Source organism: Aulonocara stuartgranti (genome assembly GCF_965226115.1).
Source record: "Aulonocara stuartgranti genome assembly, chromosome: 3".
NCBI classification, from domain to species: domain Eukaryota; kingdom Metazoa; phylum Chordata; class Actinopteri; order Cichliformes; family Cichlidae; genus Aulonocara; species Aulonocara stuartgranti.
The window spans coordinates 70,111,288-70,136,010 of record NC_138941.1 but is presented as its reverse complement, the minus strand read 5'-3'; the positions used below and the strand labels follow the sequence as shown (position 1 = coordinate 70,136,010).

Here is a 24,723-nt window from a genome sequence, read left to right as displayed (position 1 = left end):
ACAATGAGAGACTAGTAAAGGTTTTGGAAAGAGTGAAACGTTATGGACTTAAACTGAACAGAGCAAAATGTCAGTTTGGCGTGGGTGACATTACCTTTCTCGGTGACAAGCTGACAGCCGAAGGCATCGAGCCGGACAAGGAAAAACTACGAGCTATACTGGAAATGCCACGTCCAGAAGATAAAAAAGGTGTGTTGAGAATCCTGGGAATGGTTAACTTTATTGGAAAATTCATCCCAAGCCTGGCAGCCAAAACAGTGCACCTGAGACAGCTTCTACACAATAGCTGCTGTCACGGTCCTGAGTCTGTGGACTCAGTGTTTTTCTGTTTGTATTAGTTATCTTTGATTTCATGATGTGTTTTGATTCTCTTGGGTTTGATTTCTGTCACTGTATCCCCTAGTTTAGTCCACGTCTGTTCAGTTTCCTGTTTACTTTGAAAGTCTGTGTACTATGTCAATGTGTTGAGTTTTGCCTCCCCTTGTCTTGTCATGTCTGATGAGTCCCAGCTGTGCTCTCCTTCTGTTTCACATTCCCTAATTACCTCAGTATGTATTTAAGCCCTGTGTTTTTCCCTGCCAGTTGTTGCGTCCTCCACGTTTGTTGTGTGTGTATTCATTATATGCAATCTTCAGCATCTCCAGTCTAGTTAGTTTAAGTTGTTGTTTATGTATCGCCAAGGGTGACTCACCAGCAAATAAAGCTGTCGTTTAAGTTAATGTTTTGTCTCCGAGTCCTGCACGTGGGTCCAGCCACTGACAGCCACACAACTCATCGTGACAGCTGCGAGTTCAGATGGAATAAAGAACTGGAAAACGAGTGGCAACAACTGAAAAAGACACTTACAACAGAGCCAGTTTTGGCGTATTTTGATCCAAAAAGAAAAACAAAAGTGTCAACAGATGCATCGAAGGCCGGGATCGGCGCAGTGTTGTTGCAGGCTTATGGAGACCACTGGAGGCCAGTGGCATATGCCTCAAGAGCAATGACAGAGACAGAATCTCGCTACGCCCAAATAGAAAAAGAGACATTGGGGCTTGTCTTTGGATTTGATAAGTTCCACACCTATGTCTATGGTTTGCCAACATTTGTGGCAGAGACTGACCACAAGCCATTGATAGCCATAATCAAGAAAAACTTAAGTGAAATGTCTCCATGCATTCAAAGATTGATGATGAAGCTACAGCGCTATGATTTCAACTTGATCTACACACCAGGTAAACATACTGTGTTAGCAGATGCACTCTCTAGGGGCACAACCCCAAACAAAGAGCAAAGCTCCACAGAGATGGATGTAAATATACATGTAAACCTGGTAGCAGAGTCACTTCCTATGTCAGACAGAAAATCACATCAGATCAAGGCTGAAACACAAAAGGACTCTAGTCTGCAAAGAGTTATAACACTGTTGAATGGGAAATGGCCAAGAGGTGAATGCAAAACATACTACAACATAAGGAAAAAACTACCTGCTGGTTATTGATTACTTGTCAAACTATCCAGAGATGGCATTATTGTCCAACATGTCAGCTACTTGTGTCATAACGCGCATGAAATCAATATTTGCTAGACATGGGATACCACAGATTGTTCATAGTGACAATGGACCTTGCTATAGTTGTAGAGAATTCCAACTATTTGCTCAGGAATATGACTTTAAACATGTGACCTCAAGCCCCCTGCATCCACAGTCCAATGGGAAAGCAGAGAAAGGTGTGCACATTGTGAAACAGTTACTAAAGAAAGCACAAGATAGTAAGGCAGATCCTTATTTGGCACTACTGAGCTACAGAGCATCACCACTGGAGCATGGCAAGTCACCAGCAGAAATATTAATGGGAAGAAAACTACGGACCACTCTTCCTTACACAACAACCAGGAAACACAAACAAGTGAGAGACAAAATGAAACAGTCGCAGAAGAGACAAAAGATCAACTTTGACAAGTCCTCAAAAAGTCTAAAACCACTCGCACCCAATGAAGCAGTCAGAGTGGAAGATGCAAACATCTGGGAAAACAGAGCAACTGTACTGGAGGAGGTAAACCCAAGATCGTACAATGTGAAAACTGAAGATGGACTGATATTAAGGAGAAATCGGAGGAGTTTACTGTACACTCAAAAGACAATGGGACCATCGGAAGGACAGTGTGATGACAACACACCACTTGAACCAACAACACCCGTGAAGGACAGTGTGGAGCAAAGAGACCAGTCACCCATTGTCAGAAGATCAGCACGCTCTATCAAACCACCTGATAGACTAAACCTTTAAGCATATATATATATGTATATGTTGGTGTATACATATATAGCTAGATATATATACATATATCAAAAAGGAACTTTCCGCATTATTGTGTGTTCAGTAGTTTACACTGTCACAAATGTTTGTGATGTAATTCAAGCTATGCAATGTTAGGTATGTTTCCACAGTGTTGTTCAGCAGTTAACATCTAAAGAAAAGGGGATGTGTTGATAGGAGTTATGTGGGTAGTTCAGCTTCACCACTAGGGGGCTGTCTAACCAAATTGTGATATATACTGTGTTGTAGAAGCAGCGGCAGGTTACGTTTACGTGCATGGATGTGAGCCACGTTAAAAAAATAAAGAAGCTTGCTCACTACTACTGATGTTTTATTGAAAACATGACACACAGCAACAGAGATTAACTGGAACTTCTCAGCAAAATAGTCTGCAATTCACATCTTCCGCTACAATGAACAATGATAACAATGTAATAATCAACAGTAACACACATTTATACAGATTTGTGCATGACAGTTACATAAAAAAAGGGGAAATAGTGAGGAGAGGTGAAAGAGCGGCACAGACACGCAGCTCTCACTCTCACTCGTCTGTATTGAGTGAAGGAGGAAGCGCGCGAACCCACCTACTGGAGCCCTGAGGCATTAACAATGGATCGACGCACAATCAACCCAGGCAAAACTTTCACTACTTATCTCCCTCTATATTCCCACTGCATATTCTATTCGAAAACAGTCAAAGCAACAAATAAAACATTAATAAGGGCATGACATGAAATGTAAGGAACAGAGATGTACAACTTCAAAACTAATCAAATTTATGATCCACCACACGTGACTGCTCAGACCTAACACACTATGTGACACTCACACCTTGTGGTATGTAAATTGTATATTACCATAATAAAATACAAAATAACCATCTGTTCTCCTGGAGAAAGTATAATTTAATCAAACCGTGCAATTTACTGGCCCTGTGTGCATAAATGGTATCTTTGTTGTGTTGTGTTTTTGATTGTAGATACCTTATATTCTAATATTTTTATTTGCCACCCTCAGATTTGACTGTCCTGAAGCAACATGTGGAAGAGCCCTCCTCTCCAAGTCTAACAGATACATTGTCTGTCTCAACCACCAGCAGTCAGAGCAGTGACACAAGTGATGCCGGACTTCAAATGGTTCAGCCTCTATTGGACAGCATACATGCAAGAAATACAGTACTTAACCTTCCTCTCGTGTTAGCTTTCTGTTATCATCTCTTATGTTAGCGGGTCGGTTTTGACCCGTGAATTAAATCAGCTATAAAATATACTAAAAACAATAAGTTATCATCCAATTTGTTTCTCATCTCTTGGTTACCTTGTTAGGCTTCCTTATCCATGAAAATGTTGGTTTTAATACCTTTGGCGTGGGCCTCTGGGTCTTTTTTTGTCACTATACCCCTCGATTTCAATTAAAAAAAACTGTAAAATTAACCTCAAGAGAATCATATTAATAAATAAAAGTTTTCTGTGTTACCTGAGTATTACTGAGGGGTATAGGACACATCTCTTAAATAAATCTGTTTTATTGATTTTTTTCATTTTAAGATTAATAACTAAAATGACATCTATGGTGTTACGGGTCAATTCCGACCCATAGACATTTACATCAAGAAAAGACAAAAAAAGTTTGTTTTTTTTAGCAGTAGACCTTTAATATAAACTGAAAAAAAGAAAAAGTCCTCTCCTCCTTTGTTTTGGTTATAGCCGTGGGTAATTGTGGGCTTTTTATCACTTCCCAATGATACAGCTTCACCTCAGTTTCCTTTGTGAAGTTCTTGTCCGAGGTCATATCTGGTAAAAAATAAAATAAAATATCACAGCTGATATTGTGATCCTGCAGTCCAGTGGTCATATGGAGGACCACACATTTTCATTGTTTCTTCTCAGGGGTGCCACTCACAGCTTTGACTGTGAAAATCTGTACATTCCAGGCATAGTTGGTTTTTGCATCACAGGCTTCCCAGATTTTTCTGCCGTTTTTCCCTTGCTTACTGGGTATATATTGCCGGAAGGGGCATTTTCCTCAAAAAGTGGACAAGACGTTCATCCACTGTCACTGGCCCTGGGATGAACATCAGTGGTAGAAGCTGCACCCATCTCTCCCAGACATCCCTGATGGGAGCAAGCTTGTCAGACCTCGGTCTGGTCTCTCTGTTGTCAAATCTGAGGACTCTTGAATCAAAATGATATCAAATGTGTGAAGTGACATCGTTGCCCAGAAAATGTTTCTGCCTGTCGATGCATCCCATAGACTATCAGTGGCCTCATTGCAGCATCTGTACACTCCAGCAAGAACAATGAAAGCATCCAGGTATTCCTCATCATGTCGCCATGGACTTTTTTTCCTTCAAGGTTTATCATAGTAATGATGATTCTTTCTAGTGACAATGGCATAAATATCTCAAAACATCTCTTGATGTCACTGACTTTGGTCAGAGCAAACCTTGTGATTCCAGGGGTCATTTTGATGACATTTGCAGCAGCTGCCCTGCCATGTACATCATGAGGTACTGAGCTCCAAAAGATCTTACCATTTTTGGACTTGAATCTTTCAGCAGGGGTAGCTTCAGCACCAGCGACCTCCACCTCTGATCAGATGTGTCTGTGTCTTCTGGATGATAGTCCACATTGCCTTCTTCCGTAGAAACCTGCCCATCTGAATCGCTATGCTGCTCTGTGTCCTCTCCTTCATTTTCACCAAAAATATGATCCTGAACTTAGCTCACTGTGAATCTTCTTCTCATTTTTTGTATGCTGCAAATTGTAAATGTGCACTCTGGAAGTCAAATGGCCACTCAAATAGTGAATTCACCTCACATGCCCGTGTTTATTTTGTTTTGTTTTTGTGCAGGTATAATGCAAAAAACATGCAAAATAAGAATCCCCTAAAGCTCATATGATTAGGAGAGGCGCTTGCTGTAAGTGTTTTAGCTGACAGTGCACTTATGATTTCAGTTTTGGCTTTAATTATTGCTTTATACTCATAATATTATACCTGGGTCGAAACCGACCCCAACAACACAAAGGTCATAATTTCAACTAGGGCATTTTATAATTTAGTGAAAATATTTTTTTTGTTTTATTTTGTAGAAATAGAGGTTCCTGACAAAGTCAAAAAGCCTTGATACAATAAACAAATGTATGTGATTTTTTTATGCATTTGAAATTTAAAATGGGTCGGTGCCGACCCTAACACGAGAGGAGGGTTAATTGACTTATACTTGACTCTTTAGTTGCCATTACTTGAAAAAGCTTAAACACGAAGATAAAACAGATTAGAGAAAAATAATTTAATATAGTATTTCATGTAGTTTGCTCTGCAACTGTAGTGTGTAATAAGACTTGCTCTCTCTCTCTCTCTCTGTTTTTGTTATGCATGTTAACCATGAAACGTGTTTCCATGATCAGTGTCCTGCTTTTCAGGTAAATGAAACCACTTCTAAGAAGATACTGGTCCTAGGAAGGGAGAAAGTAAGACATATCAAATGTTTTGATGCCCAAATGTCATATGGGTGTGATTCACAATTTTATGTTCTGTGAGAGAGTTGCATTACTTAATTTGTTGGCTTGATGGAGACTTTACAGAGTCTTCCTCACGTTAACACTGCATTACAAGAAGTGCTTATTCTGTAGTCATTTTTTTTCCTTTAATTCTGTTTTTTTTTTCTTTTCGCCCAATGTTAGGCCTATCTGACCTCAACTGTTTAGCTGCCAATAATGGTGGATATTATGCTATTACAGTACTGTTACACAGAATGTATGTTAATCCATGCAGCATTCATATTTGAATATGTTATTTTTGATAAATAAAATCCATACATTCATAATAATCAGAATTGTGTTTTTGTAGTAATTTGCACCTAAAACCTAAAACTTTTTTCAATTGATGAGTAACACTACAAAAGAGTTAATATCAAACTTAACTCTAGTTATGAGTTAAATTTTACTCTATATGGTAGTAGAAATTTCACTCCGTGAGAGTTTAGTTTTAACTCCTATAAAGAGTTGAAAAATCAACTCCCGGAAAAGAGTTACTCTAACTCTGCACTAGAGTTCATTCGATGGTCACGCATGTATGCTCAAATGTAGTTAATCTGAACTCCGTGAGAGTTTATTCCAAAGACCAGAATTTGCTGTGTAGCACAAACCCTGTGCCTTGCTTTATGAAGGAACCAGTTATGAGACAAACTGACTCGCTCAGTTCGAGCAGCAACATAACACTGCGAATTTCAGTAAAAGACTGTCGGCTCTTTCCAAAGTTCTCCTTTCTGTATTTCACTGCTTCCTGGAAAGAATTTCTGGGGAATCTACTCTCCATCCATTGTTTCAGACGCGGACACTGCTGACAAAGTAGATCGTAAACCTCCTTACGGTCAATGTTGCTGCCGTTTCTTTGATTAGGGTTTTTAAACACAATCCGTTCTGCTGTGCTACATGTAACACCGTCATTGCACCTCTGCGCTTTGCATTATTTGATGCATGTGGAGGTTTCTGCTACCATGGGATGGCTACATCTTTTATTTCTGTATCTGCTCCTTGTGGAAAACATATTTTGGATTTTCTTATTGTCCAGATGATCAATTATGTCTGTGCACTCAGTCTTACGTTCGTCATTGATGTTAACCAGCTCAAAGTAGCCCAGGGTCATCGGTGAAGCGACCGTCTCTTTCAGAACCTCGGCCGCAGTTAGTCCCTTCTCCCACAAAGATACTTGAACTGTTTTAAAGCGTCATTTAAAAAAAACAACTTCTCTCTTTTTTGGCATTTAGTCCCCCCTTCTGTAAAAGACAGAATAGTAATCTCTCACCTTAACCATCTTCTTATATTTATTGAAAGGCCTCCGTGCAAGGTTGAACACAGTTAGTGTTGCGTGTGCCATCTGAACTGGATTTCAGTCTGAACTGATGTCCGTGTTGGTCCTGCAGAAAATCCGAGTTGGAAAAGGTAGAAGTTTTTTATGTTGCATAAACAAAATGTATTTCATTTTGTTCATAGTCTATTTAAAGCCATGATCCTTTTCTTATCGCTTTCACTGGAGTGGGTAAAATGAGTCTGCAAAGTTAAAAAAAGAGATTTACATTTATTGTTTATTACTTTTATTGGACATCATCCGATCCCATTTATACACATTTAGGATGTACAATAGATGAGAATGACATGGTCAGCTGAAACTAAAAATTCAGCTGAAACCAGGCCAAGAAGATGAAAATTCTGTTGAAAATGGGTGAAGAAGCAGAACAATGCTACTGAAAAGTTGTAAATAAGCAGAACCTTGCGCAGAAAAGAGGTCACAAAGCTGAAGTTTCTGCTGACAACAGCTGAAGAAGCTGAAATTTGTGTTGAAAAGACTTTTAAAAAAGTTTAACTGCAAACTGAAAAAGAAATGTTGCCATCAGCGGGACTTAAAACCCAGGCCTCCCACTCTGAGAATGGCTGCTCATCTCACTGAGCTAAGACACAGCTCACCATGTAAGCAAAATCAGTGATCACACTTGTCATGTGGTCCATTAATTTCAATGGGCCAAAAAATTGCAAAAACAGCTTAATATTTCAAAAGGTATAACCGTTATGATCACCAAAATATACTGCAGTCTTGCGTAAAGATGAAGTGACTTCGTACAGCCCCGATTTGCAGACGCTGTGCGCAGAGGTTCAGGAGCAGAAGTCCCATTGTACCAGGGCAGACCCGACGATGTTTACATGAACACGCTTTTTAGCATTTCTCAATTGACCACTTTTGACACATGGTTGCTGCACCCACTGGGAGATGGATTATGAGTTTCTGAGAATTTCAGAGATCCTTTGTGTTAAGTCTAATTGTTGAATGTTATCATTATGCTTCTTAAATTTGTAAGGTCTGAGTTCAATCTATAGGATCAAGACATTCCTTTGTCTCTGACCACTGTGCTGGGAGAGGCTTTTATTGCAGATACATCCTATCTGGAAAATCTGTTTCTGGTGATGTTGCTTCCTGCTTATATGACCCTTTTGGTCAGCAGGAGATCACACACACACACACACACACACACACACACACACACACACACATGCATACAGATGTTTACACACACACACACATAGTGCCTTGTCTTAGAACCATTTGGGGGGTTTTACGTGGGAGGTGCTGTGATGTGTATTGTGTGTATTGTGCTAGCAAGTAAAAGATGTTCATCTTGTTTTTGTCGTTAACAAGAATACGTTTCTAAACCAGCAGGGCTTGTGGAAACACAGACCCAACACTTACAGATGAAGGTCATGTGAAGGTAGGTGTAAAGCATCTGATTTACTGTTGGCTGGTTTCATCTGTGAAAAAACAGCATATGAAATGAATTCAAGAGAAGCTGTCAGGCTTTATCTGACACAATATAAAGACGAAAATCACCTCCATCACAAAGAGGAAGTGTACTCAGTTGCTCTCCTCTACTTGGATTTCTTGTAATTTACAGGAAGTTGCTGAATACCTGATGTGTTCATGCAGTCAGTGACTCTTGGCTTTATTCTAAAACTGTCATTCTCACTAATCCAGTCAAGTTTTTGTCGAAGACTGTTTGACAGATAGGAGATGGAGGCTAAACTCAGTATTCTGGGGATAAAACTTAAACTCAAGAGCAGCTTTAATACTCCAGTGATCGGTCTGTCCGCACAGCAGATACAGGTTCATAATTTTATCAACACATCCATCCACAGATGTAAATCCAGAGCAGCCATGTTTACCCACAGCATTATATTACAGAGGAAGATGTATATTAGTTGCTCAAAGGCACTTCAAAAATAGAGGTTTGTCTGTGATTGCAGGGACAAAAACAATGAAAAAAACGCATTCAACAGGTATATGTGTAAATCTTTATTCATTTCAATTCAATTCAATTTTATTCATATATCACCAAATCACAACAAAAGTCACCTCAAGGGCTTTATTAGCCCTTACATTCTGCTCATATTTCATTCATTCACAGAAAGAATTCTGATAGGTTTGTAGCTTAAACCTATTCGCTGGAGCGTTGAAGGTTCATTAACATATGACGTATACATACACACAAAGAGTACCTTACCTGTGTGTGTGTGTGTGTGTGTGTGTGTGTGTGTGGGGGGGGGGGGGGGGGGGGGGGGGGGTCAGTGTATGACCCCATAAACAACTTCCCTAAACCTGCTGGTCTGGAAGTCCAGCAGTTCATCTAAACAAAAAGCACTTAGCCTAAAACACACATAGATATGTTTATCCTACCATAAAACAATAAGAGAAGGTACGACCTCTCCCATGCTCCCAGGATGTGGGTGTGAATGCCAGAACACTCTGGAATGCACACAAAGTTTTTGCAGACTATTAAGGATCAAACCTCTACCATTGATTATAAAACTCTAAGCATATATGAGTAGATATTTCTAAGCATAAATGACAATCCACTATATAAACCTGACAAATTCCCTCATTATCATTGTCTTTAAAAAAATGCCCTTTGCTTTGCAGAGATATAACAGTGTTCATAAAGGCACAGTGGACACATGAACCAAACAACACAGAAAACACCAAGAGGCTGTTTAAAGAAGGCCACAGAGAGAGGAGTAAAAAAGTCGAGCAGGGTGGAGCACTTCAGTCATGTAGGTGGAGGCTTCACACCGTCAGGCCATAAAAATAAGAACCATGATTTGAACTGAACCTGAAACAGTCAGTGCAGAAGCTTTAACAGTGGAGTGATGTTTGGAGTTAGAGCTTTGGTCAGACCAGACAACAGAGCATCAGTTCATCAAACTGGCTGCTGATTAAAAATGGTCCTTACTGCTGTAATGATTAATGCCACACTGTTGTTCTTTCATGTGTTAATGTAATGTACTCATGTGTTTATGGGAGTGTCACTGACCAAGTTCTGTATGAACCACACATTCAAACATTTGCAAATATGTGATATCTTGATAAACCGAGCAGATATTTGAACTTTCCACAGCTACATTCTCGCCTGAAAATATGTTAAAAGTTTATTTTGTGACCCAGAAAGAGTAATAAGAGTAATATTAAAAACTTAGTAGCTGCCGACATCGTTGAAAACTGGAATTGGCTGGGCCGCGCTATGAATTCTGGGATACGGTGGGCCACGAAGGACACACCCGACCCATCCTTCAAATTCGGGGAAAAGGAGAAGAGATTTGTCAGCTGCATTCGGAGAAGTCTACGAATTTGGACAGCCTTCGTCACGTCGCTGTGACATAATCGGCCTACAAATGCAGCCTCAAGAGGATGCAGCCCATGAATTTGGACACCCCCTATAACAGTTTGTAAAACCTCTTAAGTCTGATGAGATGGATTTACAAACTAAAAAAATGTCAGGCAAAGAGAAGATTTTTTTTTATACAAAGTGTTTTCCAGTGGGCTGTACTTAAGGAGGAAAAAGTCACATGAAGCTAATAAACAACCACACCAACATAAAAGAATTAATTTGCCTAACCTAAACCAACACAAAAACACTCACTGATCCTGACATTAGAGCTCATAAAAATTCATGTATGTTTGTAACACGGTTTGACTTTGTGTCAGTAAATCTCATGAACAGCCTGAAGATGAATAAACTGTAGTTCAGAGTCACTGACAGCACAGACACACACTGTTGGTCTGAGTGTGAGCATGATGATCATCAGAGATGTCTGCTGGATGTTCAGGAAAGTTCATTGGTGTCTGTCCTTAGATCGTCTGACTCACAGTTCATTTCTGTCTCCTCCTGTCTGACCTGCAGGTGAGAAACAGGTGTGAGCTGTCAGCTGTCAGTGAAGAACAGAACAGAATCCATCCCCTTTTCCCTCATAGCAAGCAGGTCTGGCCCGGATCTGGTATCAAGCCGGCACTGCTGGCTGACTTCTGGCACGATAAGACGTTTGTCATCCAGATATGGGCCAGGCCTGCCATAGATGGCACTGTCTATGTGATGTCATGCCATATCTGGCTCGATTGTGGTTTGGTTTATGTGGCCCAGGCTCATAGAAAACAGGCCTGGCCGGGATCTAGCATCAAGCTGGCACTTCTGACTGACTGGTGTCATGGCAGAGTGTATGTCAACCAGATGCGGGCCAGGTCTGGCAATGAGGCACTATTTATGTTCCTATTTTCCTATTTTAGTTAGAAGACCCAAATGCCATGTTGCAATACTATACTGCAATGGTAGCCAATGTTTCAAGTGCACGTTTGACAGGTTTGTGAGTGTACACTTTATCCAAAACCTAGTGAGGGTTTACTCATCTTTGCCAGTGAGTGGATGTAGCTCAGGCGGTAGAGCAGGTCACCTATTGATCGGAAAGTTAGTGGTTCGATCCCTGGCTTCTCCAGTCTGCATGTCATGAGTGCGAGCATATATGAATGTAGTTAGGAAGCACTCAGTTAAGAGAAAGTGTGTGAATGTAGCATGTTGCATAGAGCACTTTGAGTAATCTGGGAGAGTTGAAAAATGCTGTATAAGAATCATTCCATTCACTGTCTGAACAAAGTTTTGTCATGTTGCTTTTGCACTATTATGCACATGTTGTTATTACATGGCTTAATTAAGGTACACATTAGGCTGAATTCTGGGACCAGAGCTGAAAGTGTTCTGGGACAGCACAGGGCCAGCAGTGTGTCTGCAACTGGCCTTGTGCTGGCCCATGTGTGGGTCACCAAAGGGTCGTCATTCTTTGTGGTATGTGGAACATGTGTAAGCACATTGTGTGGCCCAGATTCGGGCCATGCCAATTTTGCTATGTGGATAACAGGTCTAACAGTTCGTTCAGGGTCGGAGGTCATGTTGGTTTCATCCAGCTGATATGCAGATCTGTGAGAGCTCATTAAATAGTGATGGGATTTCCGGCTCTTTTTAGAGAGCCGACTCTTTCAGCTCCCAAACGGCTCTTCAAGTTGTTTTGTTGCTTTAATTAATTTATAATTAACAACAATATAAAATTATGCACAAAAGGGATAACTAATGTAAAAAAAGTTGTTTTATTTATATATGTTTATATATAAATATATACAGTGGCCCCTACAGACAAAGCACGTACAAACTCCAAAACACATTTCTAGCGTTAACTGAACTTCCAAAACAGAGCTACCTAGATCACTTAAATTACACAATTGAAAGCGTGTATTGTTTGTGTATTTATACACAAATAATATATTGTTCATTTACCTGTTACTACAACACACCAAATCCGGTCATTGGTACATCCTGGCTTGTGTAGCCACTAGGTAACAAAAGCTCAACACTGCGCCTAGCGTCCTGGAGCACTTCTGTTTGTGTTTTGTACGTGTTTTGAGTTTTTATGTGCTTCTGAGTTTTAATGTGTTTTGGAGTTTTTACGTGCTTCGGGGTTTGTACGTGCTTTGTCTCTAGCAGCCACCGTAAATATACTTTGATTTATTCACTCCACATAAAATGTAATAAATATATCATATAATACAAAAACCAACTATTCACATTTCAACTTTTAACTTAAAATTTTCAGTTTTTTCTTTTTAAACAAATTTAAAGTGAAACAACACAAAACACTGCAAACCACAACACAATTAAACATAAATTATAATATGAAAACAAAAAGATGCATATTCTCTGTCATATGGACCTGCATGAATAAACTTTCTGAATCCTTTATCATCCCCAACTGAAAATAGTTGTGGATGATTACTATACCTTTCTAATGTGATGTTGTTGTACCTGGCTCTCTTTCTCTCTCTCTCCCTCCCGCTCTGTTCCTGTGCTACTTGAGTGTAACTACTGCCCCTCCCCCCTCTGCCCAGCGCAAAGCACAAGGCTCGCACGTGGAGTGAAGCGGAAAAAAAGTGCGAGTGTGAGAGAAAGAAGAAATAAAAAACCATGGCTCCCAATAATGAGCCGGCTCGCGTCGTTCACTTCAAAGACCCGGCTCTAAGAGCCGTTTCGTTCACAACCGACACATCACTATCATTAAAACATGCCTGAGACTTTTGGAAGGTCAAATCCTCAAATTTCTGAAAATGTGTTTGTTTATTATGAGGCTGGAACATCTGAACCTTTGATTCAGTGATAACAGCTCTGTCACACCAAACAAACTACACTGTTTACATAATTTACAATGTTTATATATGAAGCACTTCAAATACTAGGATAATAATACTAAAAGTGCAAACTGAAAGAGGATTCTTTTAACACCTCAGTGAGCTCAGTGTGATTGTGTCATTAACCCTGATAATTATTGAATTAATTATCTTTAATTTCCTAATACAGTTGTTACACAGGCAAACTGGGGTTTGTCAGTGTACAAAGCTCAGCTCGTATGTTCTCAACCATGAATGAATTAATTTTAACCAAAATCCAGAGGAGATGATGATGTAAGAGAACAACAATTTATCACAGCTGGTCCAGATGTGTCAGGGATCACTGATGATTTCAGCATGAGAGGTTCAAATTTATAATGTGATCAGTCTCCTCCAAAGTTTGTAGAACGATCCAGGCAGTGATTCTGGAATTTGGAAACTGCTTACAGATTAGTAACTCTGCTCAGCTGGTCTCAGGAACATTACAGCAAGAGGGCAGAAACTAGAGCTGGGCGATATAAATTTTTTCATATCACGATATGTTTTTTTCATTTCAGGCGATAACGATATCTATCACGATACAAGCCAAATAACTATATTTGTAAGATTTAAATGTGCCGTTGCTCACAAGTAAAATGTGAAATAATCAGCAGCTTGTTTGGATTTAAATATTTATTTCTCATAATAAGTTCAACAGGGTAGATGTACTTAAGGAACATGAGACTTTTTCAGATAAATAAAGGCAAATATTGCAAACTACACAAAAGGCAGCCGCTAAAGCGTTTAAGTTTCAAAATAGAACAAACAAAACAGACTAAATTGTCAATACCACTTAGAAACAAAATATTAATTCTAAAAATAAATCTTAGTTTGTTTTACAGAAGAACAGACTGTTACGGTCGCTGACCTCTAGTGGCTCTCCCTCTGTAGAGGAGTGTCTTTTCTCCTTTTCTTGTGTTGCAGGTCTGCCTCATGAGCCACAGCTGAGGTGTGTTCGTCAGCCACGGCATATAGTCTGCCATCCTAAACTGCCACACTCCTGCCACTTCCCCCATTTTTGCCGGAGCTGTATTGTTTTGGGCAGCGGGCCTTAGTGTGTATGTGTGTGAGACCTTAAACTCTGTGAAACTTTGGTTTTCTTTCTTTCATTGTAAGCAAAGGTGTGCCCTTACTGTGTTAATTAGTTCATTGTTGTGGAAGCAGGTAGGGGTTCTCTGCCATTTTAGTTTCAACTGTTTTCTCCTGTTTTTGGTTAGACAGGGAGCTCAGCCATTGTATCTTGTTTTGGTTAGTGAGTACTTGGTTTGATTTCAAGCTAAAGGGGGTGTTTTGTTTGTTTTGGCCTTGGAGACCCTGAAGAAAAGAGCTTCCCTGTGTTTATTTTTACTGTAGTAGTTTTGGGCAATAAATCATGTTTAATGACATCTATTCTCCAGTAGTTCATGTGTTCTCTTTTACTTTGTGTTACCCCTCACCCCAGTCAACACTTCATTTGTAAGTGGGGCGTAACACAGACAAAATTGACTCACTTTTGTCAATATCAAATAAACTGAGAACTAAAAGGAAGTTCTCAATCTCTCCTTGTTGTATAGCTTAGCTTTTCAAACAGTTTTAACAGTTACTTTAGTCTGACAAAAGCCGAATGACGAATTAGCGCTTCCAGTCAGAGATGAGCATGCTTGTTCTGTTTATTGTATTTCCAGACTTGCTTTCGGCACAATTTACAGTGCACGCTACTCTGTTTTTTGTCAGACTTGAAAAAGCCGAAATACCTTCACACTACAGAACTTCTATGGCTCTTCCGTTCGACAATCTCATTGGAACCATCATCGGTTTTCTCTTCGGTAACCTTCGGTCACGCTCTTGGTTGATTTTTCTCTAGTCGGCACACTCATTTCCTCCATTACCCGGGCGGCACGGCGGCTGGCTGCTTCCCAAACAAATACACATGTGCGGCTTGGCACTTGTGCTGTACGTAACAAGTCACGTGACGTGACGCTGCGACTGTGATTGGTTTGGCTCTGCGCTAGTTAATTTGGATTGGCTGTTTTTTTTTGTTTTGTTTTTTTTTTTAAGAGGACAAGAGAGATGAGGCCTATCACAATAGTTTAACTTTTCTATCGAGAAAACGTTATTTCGCAATACATATCGTTATCGTTCTATCACCCAGCTCTAGCAGAAACACAGCTACAGTATTTTGCCTTGATTTAAACATGGCAGACTGACAGCAGCCGTTCTCTCTCTGTAACAGCAACACCTGAAACATGCAGGGAGGACTGAGTCTGCTCAACTACACATGGTTTAAATTCTAAGGTTAAAGCTATCAGGACATAATGTAAGTAAATTAATTAATAAAAAATGAGCTCAGTGTGGAGCCTCACACTCTCACAGATGAGGATGGTTAACACCGATTCCAGAGCGAGCAAGACTGTGCTAAAGAAAACTGATGGAGGCCATCTAAGTGGATGGATGCTTGACTTCAAGCAGTCAGTGATACGGCCCTAGCAGGACCTCCTGAAACTACTATTGTGTGGGTGTGGTGTTCTCTCTTTGCCTCCTACTCTCTTGCTCCGCCCCTCTGTCTCTCTCTCGCTCTTCTCTCTCCCCAGGACACAGCTGCTGCTCATTGGCCTCATTTACCACCTGGGCCCAGTCAGCAATCACCTCTCTGAGGTCATATAAGCTGGGGATGAACTGGATGACAGAGGGTGGTTTTCTCTGGTGTCGCCACTTTGTGTTCTAGGTGTGTGATTGTTCTGCCTGAGTTGTGGAAGCAGTAAAGCTAGCTGCTGCTAGTGACAGGGTGATCTTGTGGGGCCCCTGGAAGTATCTCCTCGTGGTGTGGAGTTTTTTGTTGTTGCGACCTTTTTCCTAGTGTTATTGGTAAAACAGCGTTGCCGACTCTTTATGTTAAGTTTATCTATAATAAAAACTTTTATTTACTAAACACCTCTGTCTGTTCTCCTTTCATTCTGTTCTGGACCCATTTGTTACCAGTCCGCACACACCCCCTTGACCTTCATCGTGGGGACGTAACAGTCAGTCAGACAGTTAATCCTTCAACACTTGTCTGCATTTATACTGATCCTTCAACTCTTATTTTAAAGTTTAGTCTAAATTTGATCAGATGAAGTGTGAGGTTGTGAAGATGTCTCTGACTGCATTGAGAGATGTGTCTGTTGACTTACAAGCTTTGTTCCTCTTGGACTCCTACTATGAAGGGGAAGAAGCGAAAGGAAGGGTATGAGCAGATATGTATGTGTGTTCAGCAATGAAGTCTAATAAAGTGAAGCTAAACTTGCTTAAAGCCATATGAAAGCTCGAAGAATGAAGTTATGATCTAGGCACGAGTCACAGAGCTCAAAAAAGATAAGCAAGCACTCGCTGTTGTTTGGCGCTCTCTGGGAGGACAAGAGTGACGGAATTACCGTTGGATGATTTGAACAAGGACACTGGTATTAACACAATACTCTTATTCTTTATTCAACCAGATAACGAGACACCCCACTGTAAACATGACAAACTATAACATAGACTTTGAACAATGGTACAGTGGTATGTGCAAATACGAGATGGATTCTAGGTGGGATGTAAGGAACATGAAAACTAATGGTATGTTGAAACAACCTTTTTTTTTATCACTGACAAGAAAGTGCAAGTACATCAGGATCGCTAAAATCAGCATATGCAGCCTATAAATGTAAAGCCTTCAAGAGCTATGGAAAAAGATTCACCCCCCTGATGATAAGGAAAGGGATCTGCTCAGGTCTAAGATTGGTCAAATTCTTTGGGTGGACAGACCAGATGGAATGTTTAATGCCAGCAGCTTGGCATCAGCTATAAAAACTGCAACTGTGCAGACTTTGCATGAAGCAAACTTTATAGTGTGAAAACTGAAATGAACAAAGGTTGCTTTGAATTTTCAGTATCTAGGAAGTGACACTGCTTTGAAGCTGATTGTGTTCAGTGATTCCTCATTCAGAAATCTGTCAGATGGAGGCACACAGGGAAGAGATCGCATCATCTCAGTGGGGAACAGTGGAAGATTCTCACTGCTGGCATGGCAGTCAAAGAGAGTCAAGAGGGTTGTACACAATATACTGACCGGTGAAACACTTGCCATGTCACATGGTATTGAAAATGCCATTTTCCTATCAACGCTACACTCTGAACTCACCACTGTTAATGTAAAACATCCAACACTTATAACCTGTGTCACTGATAATCACTCACTTGTTGATGCACTCAAGTCTACAAAATCAGTCACTGAAAAAATAGTGCGTTTTGAGATAAGCAGCATGAAAGAACTTATCCAGACTCAAAAGGTGGAGCGAGTCCTTTGATGCAACACAAAAGAGTACCTAGCAGAATGCCTTACAAAAAAGGAGTTGCTGCTTTCAGGTTACATAGGGCACTTAAAGAAGGACAAGGGAAATTTGATTAAGACAAACAGTTTAAAATATCTGTATCTCATATTTCGGCTCTGTGCAGGCAGGAGAGGACCCAAACGCAAACTCACGGGAAACAGGATATAAACTCAAAAGCACTGCTTTATTGCAGAGTCAAGGAAAAGATACAAAACTAAACTATACTGGGAAAACACAAACAAAACTTCACAGTGAGGCACACAAGGGAACACACTGCATGTGGGACAACGCGATATAGAACAAAGGGAGACTCTGACATAAATACACAGAAGGTAATGAAGGAAGTGGAAGCACACGGGGAACACAGCTGGGGACAATTACACATGACATCGCAGGGAGGACACGAAAATGAAAATGCTGACACCAGGACGCAGACTTTAAACATAACACAGAGAGAGGCAGAGAGAGAACATGACGGAAAGAGGAAAACAAAGAACACAAGGAGTATGAACAAAGCACAATAACTCACACCACTATATACACGGTCACACAGAGGGAGACAAGGGGGATAAAGACACGAGGGGAAATCCAGTAAATTAACCTGAACAACTAAGAACCCATAGAATAACAAATTAACTTAACAAGACAGGAACACAGGAAAACTAAGAACGCTGGATCCGATGACCCAGGATCATGACACTGTATTGTTGTAATGGTATTACTATTTTTCATGCCACAATTTATGTTGCCACTGTTACAGTGTATTCATGTCAAAAGGAAAAGGACGGGGAGTGGAGAAAAACAAAGCTTCACTTATAAGCTTTAAATTTTCTTTTAAGAGAGTCAATTCTTTTGACTTGTAAGCTTTGTTGCACTTGGACTCTTACTGTAATGAGGAAGAAGCAAAAGGAAATGCACGAGCAGATGTTTATGTGTGTGCAGCAACAGAGTCTAATAAAATGAAGTGAAACTAGCTTAAAGTCTGTTTCATCACTGAGTAACAGTGTCTGTTCAGCTGCTCGCTCTGATCCAACCTTTGGTCTCTAAGAAGAGGCTTCAGGGAGACGTTTGCTACGTTGGACTGTAGGACCATCAGAAATGTGTGCAGTAACAAAACAGGCAGCACTGAAAGCAGCTCTAAGTGTTTGTGTTGTTCAATGATTTGTGCACAACAACAACAATGGGACCTCTCTCATCCATCAGTCACCATGTGGACATTTTTCTGACACACTTTGAAGCTGATGGACGTTTTGTGTCTGCACTAAGTACGTTTTCACCAGCTGGAGAAACATCTGTCTACCTCTGACATCCACCAGCTCATCCATACAACAAACACACATCAACAACCAGGAAGCAGCTTCACCTCTGATCACACACACTCAACTCTACTCACTCACCTGGAGGATCAACAACAGTCAGGTAGATGATGCTGATGAGTTTCCATGAGTTTGTTTCTGCCATGAAAACACCACAATTGTATGTTTCAGTGTCATTAATCATCACATCCTTCAGAATCAGAGACACGTCTCCATCCTTCATCTGTCTGTCCTTCAGATCCACCCGGTTCTTAAAAGATGGATGCTGGTTGTCTGGAACAAAGTGATGATCTCGGTACAAAAGCAAATATTCTTTCTTCAGGTCATCTCTGTTCCAGTGCACAGCTAAGATGTTGTTGTGTGGAGCTCGACATGTCAGAGTGACGTCCTGTCCAGACTCAGCTGTGATGTTTTTCTGATCTGAAAGAGGAAACAACAAAGAGCAGAGAGGTTAAAGGTCAAAGTACAATTATGATCAGAATGATTGACTTTAAATATTTTGTTTATTTCTTCTTACATTTGAGTTTTTAGTCATGTTGGATTTAATGAACCTCTGAACATCCAGCAGGTCACCAGTGACCCACTGAGGGGGAATTTTAGCCTCATGCTAAACATGCAAAGTGTCAGAAACTACAAGATGTTAGCTTCCACAGAACAACAACATGTGCTGATAATAAGTGAACATAATGTGTGAGAGAAAGCAGCCTCTCATTATAAGACACTGTGAGTCTCTGCATGCTGCCTTTATGGAGCTACAGCTGTTTGTATACACTGAACAAGAAGCTTTGTAGCTGCATCCTGACTCCTGACACTACAACACATCACACTGACACACACATTACACTTCTTTGTGTCTGTCACAGCTGGATTACAGATGTTAAGTATCCACCCAGCCTCATGTCTCCTTCACACAAACAGTGGAAACTGTGTTTGGTTTCTAACAGGTTTACCTGACCTGCTTAATGTGATCTGCTCTAACTTTCCCCAAACAATGCTGCTCTACAACTCTAGACTACCAGCCACAAAGACAACAGCTGGAGAAACATCTGTCTACCTCTGACATCCACCAGCTCATCCATACAACAAACACACATCAACAACCAGGAAGCAGCTTCACCTCTGATCACACACACACTCAACTCTACTCGCTCACCTGGAGAAACCCTGAGGTAGATGATGCTGATGAGCTCCCATGAGTGAGTTTCTTCCATGAAGCCATAACACTCGTATGTTTCAGCATCATTAATCATCACATCCTTCAGAATCAAAGACACGTCTCCATCCTTCATCTGTCTGTCCTGCAGATCCACCCGGTTCTTAAAAGATGGATGCTGGTTGGCTGGATCGAAACGACCATGCTGGTATAAAAACACGTTCTCTTGCAACAGGTCATCTCTGCTCCAATACACACGTCTGATGTTGTTGTTTGGAGCTCGACATGTCAGAGTGACGTCCTGTCCAGACTCAGCTCTGATGAGTTTCCGCTCTGAAAGAGGAAACAACACAGAGCAGAGAGGTTAAAGGTCAAAGTACAATTACGATCAGAATGATTGACTTTAAATATTTTGTTTATTTCCTTTGACATTTGAGTTTTTAGTCATGTTGGATTTAATGAACCTCTGAACATCCAGCAGGTCACCAGTGACCCACTGAGGGGGAATTTTAGCCTCATGCTAAACATGCAAAGTGTCAGAAACTACAAGATGTTAGCTTCCACAGAACAACAACATGTGCTGATAATAAGTGAACATAATGTGTGAGAGAAAGCAGCCTCTCATTATAAGACACTGAGTCTCTGCATGCTGCCTTTATGGAGCTACAGCTGTTTGTATACACTGAACAAAAAGCTTTGTAGCTGCATCCTGACTCCTGACACTACAACACACCACACTGACACACACATTACACTTTGTCTCTGTCACAGCTGGATTACAGATGTTAAGTGTCCACCCAGGTTGATGCCTTCTTAACACACACAGTGGAAACTGTGTTTGGTTTCTAACAGGTATACCTGACCTACTTAATGTGACAAACGCGACAATGGCGTCAAAAACACAGCTGAAAATTAAATTCTTATTTTAAAGTTGAGTTCAAACCTGAATCTAACTGTGATGAGATGAAGTGTGAGGTTGTGAGAAAGTCTCTGACTGCATTCATAGATGTGTCCTTTCAGCTGCTCGCTCTGATACAACCTTTGGTCTCTAAGAAGAGGCTTCAGGGAGACTGTTACATCCTCTGAGGCTGTGGGAGTGTGTGGGCGTGGTGTTGTCCTCTCCCTCTCCGCCTCCTTCTTTATTGCCCCTCCCCTGTCTCTCTCTGCTCCTGCCTTCTCCTTTAGGACACACCTGCTGCTCATCTGCCCTCGTTTACCACCAATTACCCTTAGAGGTGATATAAGCTGGAGAAGAGCAGTGTGGATGTGGGAGAGGCTTTGTGAGTAGCTCTTAACTGAGCATTGGTTTCACTGACGTAACGGCGGCCTCCATTATTGGGTTTGGTCTGCCTGGTTATTGCCAATAGCAGCGTTGCTGTCTTTTTCTGTTGAAGCCTTATAGTTGTTTTCTTTGTTGAAGTGGTCACTATCTCTTTGGGTTGACCTGTCTGATTTATCATTAAAGCAGCGGTGCTGTCTCTTTCTGTTGTTATTATTTATATGATTATTGAGTTAATTGATTACAATAAAGATTTATTTTGTGTTAAATACCTCTGCCTGGCGTTCTTTTCATTTCAACCCGGATCCAACTCTTACTGTCTCCCCACCCTCTTCGCCTAGCTTTCATGTGGGGACGTAACAGAGACGTTTGCTACGTTGGACTGTAGGACCATCAGAAATGTGTGCAGTAACAAAACAGGCAGCACTGAAAGCAGCTCTAAGTGTTTGTTTTGTTCAATGATTTGTGCACAACAACAACAATGGGACCTCTCTCATCCATCAGTCACCATGTGGACATTTTTCTGACACACTTTGAAGCTGATGGACGTTTTGTGTCTGCACTAAGTACGTTTTCAGCAGCTATGGCACCGGCAGGATTCACTTTCACAGACTCACCACCACCAGCTCCACCCCTCCCCTCCCCCTCCAGCTGTAGGCTTTAATATTGAGTTTCCCCACACATGTTTACAGACGAGTTAGAGAGCAAGAGAAGAAGAGACGGATTCATAAATGTCTTTGTTTCTGCTCTAACCAAACAATGCTGCTCTACAACTCTAGACTACCAGCCACAAAGACAACAGCTGGAGAAACATCTGTCTACCTCTGACATCCACCAGCTCATCCATACAACAAACACACATCAACAACCAGGAAGCAGCTTCACCTCTGATCACAAAAACACTCAACTCTACTCACTCACCTGGAGGATCAACAACAGTCAGGGAGATGGAGCTGATGAGTTTCCATGAGTTTGTTTCTGCCATGAAGCCATAACACTCGTATGTTTCAGCATCATTAATCATCACATCCTTCAGAATCAAAGACGCGTCTCCATCCTTCATCTGTCTGTCCTTCAGATGCACCCGGTTCTTAAAAGATGGATGCTGGCTGTCTGGAACAAAGTGATGATCTCGGTACAAAAGCAAATATTCTTTCTTCAGGTCAGCTCTCTTCCAGTGCACAGCTAAGATGTTGTTGTTTGGAGCTCGACATGTCAGAGTGACGTCCTGTCCAGAATCAGCTGTGATGGTTTTCTGGACTGAAAGAGGAAACAACAAAGAGCAGAGAGGTTAAAGGTCAAAGTACAATTATGACCAGAATGATTGACTTTAAATATTTTGTTTATTTCCTTTGACATTTGAGTTTTTAGTCATGTTGGATTTAATGAACCTCTGAACATCCAGCAGGTCACCAGTGACCCACTGAGGGGGAATTTTAGCCTCATGCTAAACATGCAAAGTGTCAGAAACTACAAGATGTTAGCTTCCACAGAACAACAACATGTGCTGATAATAAGTGAACATAATGTGTGAGAGAAAGCAGCCTCTCATTATAAGACACTGTGAGTCTCTGCATGCTGCCTTTATGGAGCTACAGCGGTTTGTATACACTGAACAAAAAGCTTTGTAGCTGCATCCTGACTCCTGACACTACAACACATCACACTGACACACACATTACACTTCTTTGTCTCTCTCACAGCTGGATTACAGATGTTAAGTGTCCACCCAGCCTCGTGTCTCCTTCACACACACAGTGGAAACTGTGTTTGGTTTCTAACTGGTATACCTGACCTGCTTAATGTGACAAACACAACAATGGCGTCAAAAACAAAGTTGAAAATTTTAATCAGACTTTTAAAGTCAGATTTAATTGGGTGTCCAAATCCATGGGCTACATCTTCATGAGGACCCGGCCTTCCTGGTCTACGTGGGCTAGGTCCTCAGGAGGCCTGGTACACCGAAGGGAGTGTCTGTGAAATTGGACGTTCTTGCCTTCTAGTTTTGTGTCACCAGATGTCTCAGTGGAGTTTAATAAACCCAGCCGTGTGCTCCATGCTATTTAAGATATAACAGGATACCAGCATAAATTCTCGATCATCTCACACTTCTGTTTAATCAGTTTTCTGTTGGACGTTTATTCAGCTGTGTGAAAACTTTAGAACTTTAATCTCAGCCAAGCCAATAGTTGGGTTGCGGTCACGTGGTTCTGATGACGTGCGGAGGCAGCGCGATTTTTGAGTGGAGGGCGGAAGTAAACATGGAGGACACTGTGGAGAGTCAGGAGAGCAGCTATTGTGCAACTTTAGACCCCGTTTCTCGGGAGAGATATAAACAGATAGTTAAAAAAATATATCGGACGTGATCCGTATTCTTTGAAAATGTCCGAATACACCACAGAAGTAAAGGATTTGCCTACTATCGAGGCTGTGGATATCACCAACTACTTGGTCCTCCAGACTTCTTACTACACTAGGCAGCAAATGAAAGCTTTCAAGAGTCTGGAGGCGTACAATTTTTTTGTCAGCGGGTGGGTCCACAACCTTGGAACAAAACGTCTCCGTGATGGATACAGTTTGGTGTTTGCAAGGGTGAGTGTTTGTTCTTATATTGCTTTATCTTAAACACGCTAACAGTTAGCGGTAGCGGCTTTAACGTCAACAAACATGCCACATCCTTAGGACTTCGTTAGAGTGACAGTTGTTTGTTTCAAGGTAAACCATTCTCAGCGGTCTAACGATCTTTGGAGAGACCCTGAACTTCCTCAGTTGTCGTAGGTGATACAGGCGCTGCCTAGCCTTTTTGGTCTGGACCTGAATGTGGGCAGCCCATGTCAGGTCTGAGGAGATGTGGACACCAAGATACTTGAAGGACTGCACCCTCTCCACTGGAGCTCCATTGATGATAATGGGCTTGTAGTCTCTGTGCTGACCCCTTCTGAAGTCCACCACCAGCTCCTTGGTCTTGCTGACGTTCAGCTGGAGGTGGTTGTCCTGGCACCATGATGCCAGATTCTTCACTTCATCCATGTAGGCCGTCTCATCGTTGTTGGAGATGGCACCCAACACCACTGTGTCGTCAGCAAACTTCACAATGGTGTTGGAGCCATGGGTGGCCACACAGTCTGAAGTGTAGAGGGAGTAGAGCAGTGGTGAGAGGACACATCCCTGAGGTGCTCCTGTGTTGATGGTGATGCTGTTGGAGAAGCACCTGCCCACCCTCACCACCTGAGTTCTGCCAGTGAGGAAGTCCAACACCCATGCACACAGA

The 24,723-nt window shown here is 41.3% G+C and overlaps 2 protein-coding genes across 2 annotated transcripts in view; one reads left to right on the top strand and one right to left on the bottom strand.

Annotated features, from left to right (window-relative positions):
• The window catches only part of LOC309693309 (hemicentin-2-like), a 1,543,010-nt gene that overhangs the window by 801,478 nt on the left and 716,809 nt on the right, over positions 1 to 24,723 (bottom strand). The window contains exons 16-18 of the mRNA XM_082512410.1: positions 22,374 to 22,712; positions 20,174 to 20,506; positions 19,102 to 19,440 (exon numbers count right to left, since the gene is read on the bottom strand). Coding sequence (XP_082368536.1) covers positions 19,102 to 19,440; positions 20,174 to 20,506; positions 22,374 to 22,712 — 1,011 coding nt within the window. The remainder of the gene's footprint in view (positions 1 to 19,101; positions 19,441 to 20,173; positions 20,507 to 22,373; positions 22,713 to 24,723) is intronic.
• The window catches only part of LOC309695816 (butyrophilin subfamily 1 member A1-like), a 129,277-nt gene that overhangs the window by 57,188 nt on the left and 47,366 nt on the right, over positions 1 to 24,723 (top strand). The window lies entirely within an intron of this gene.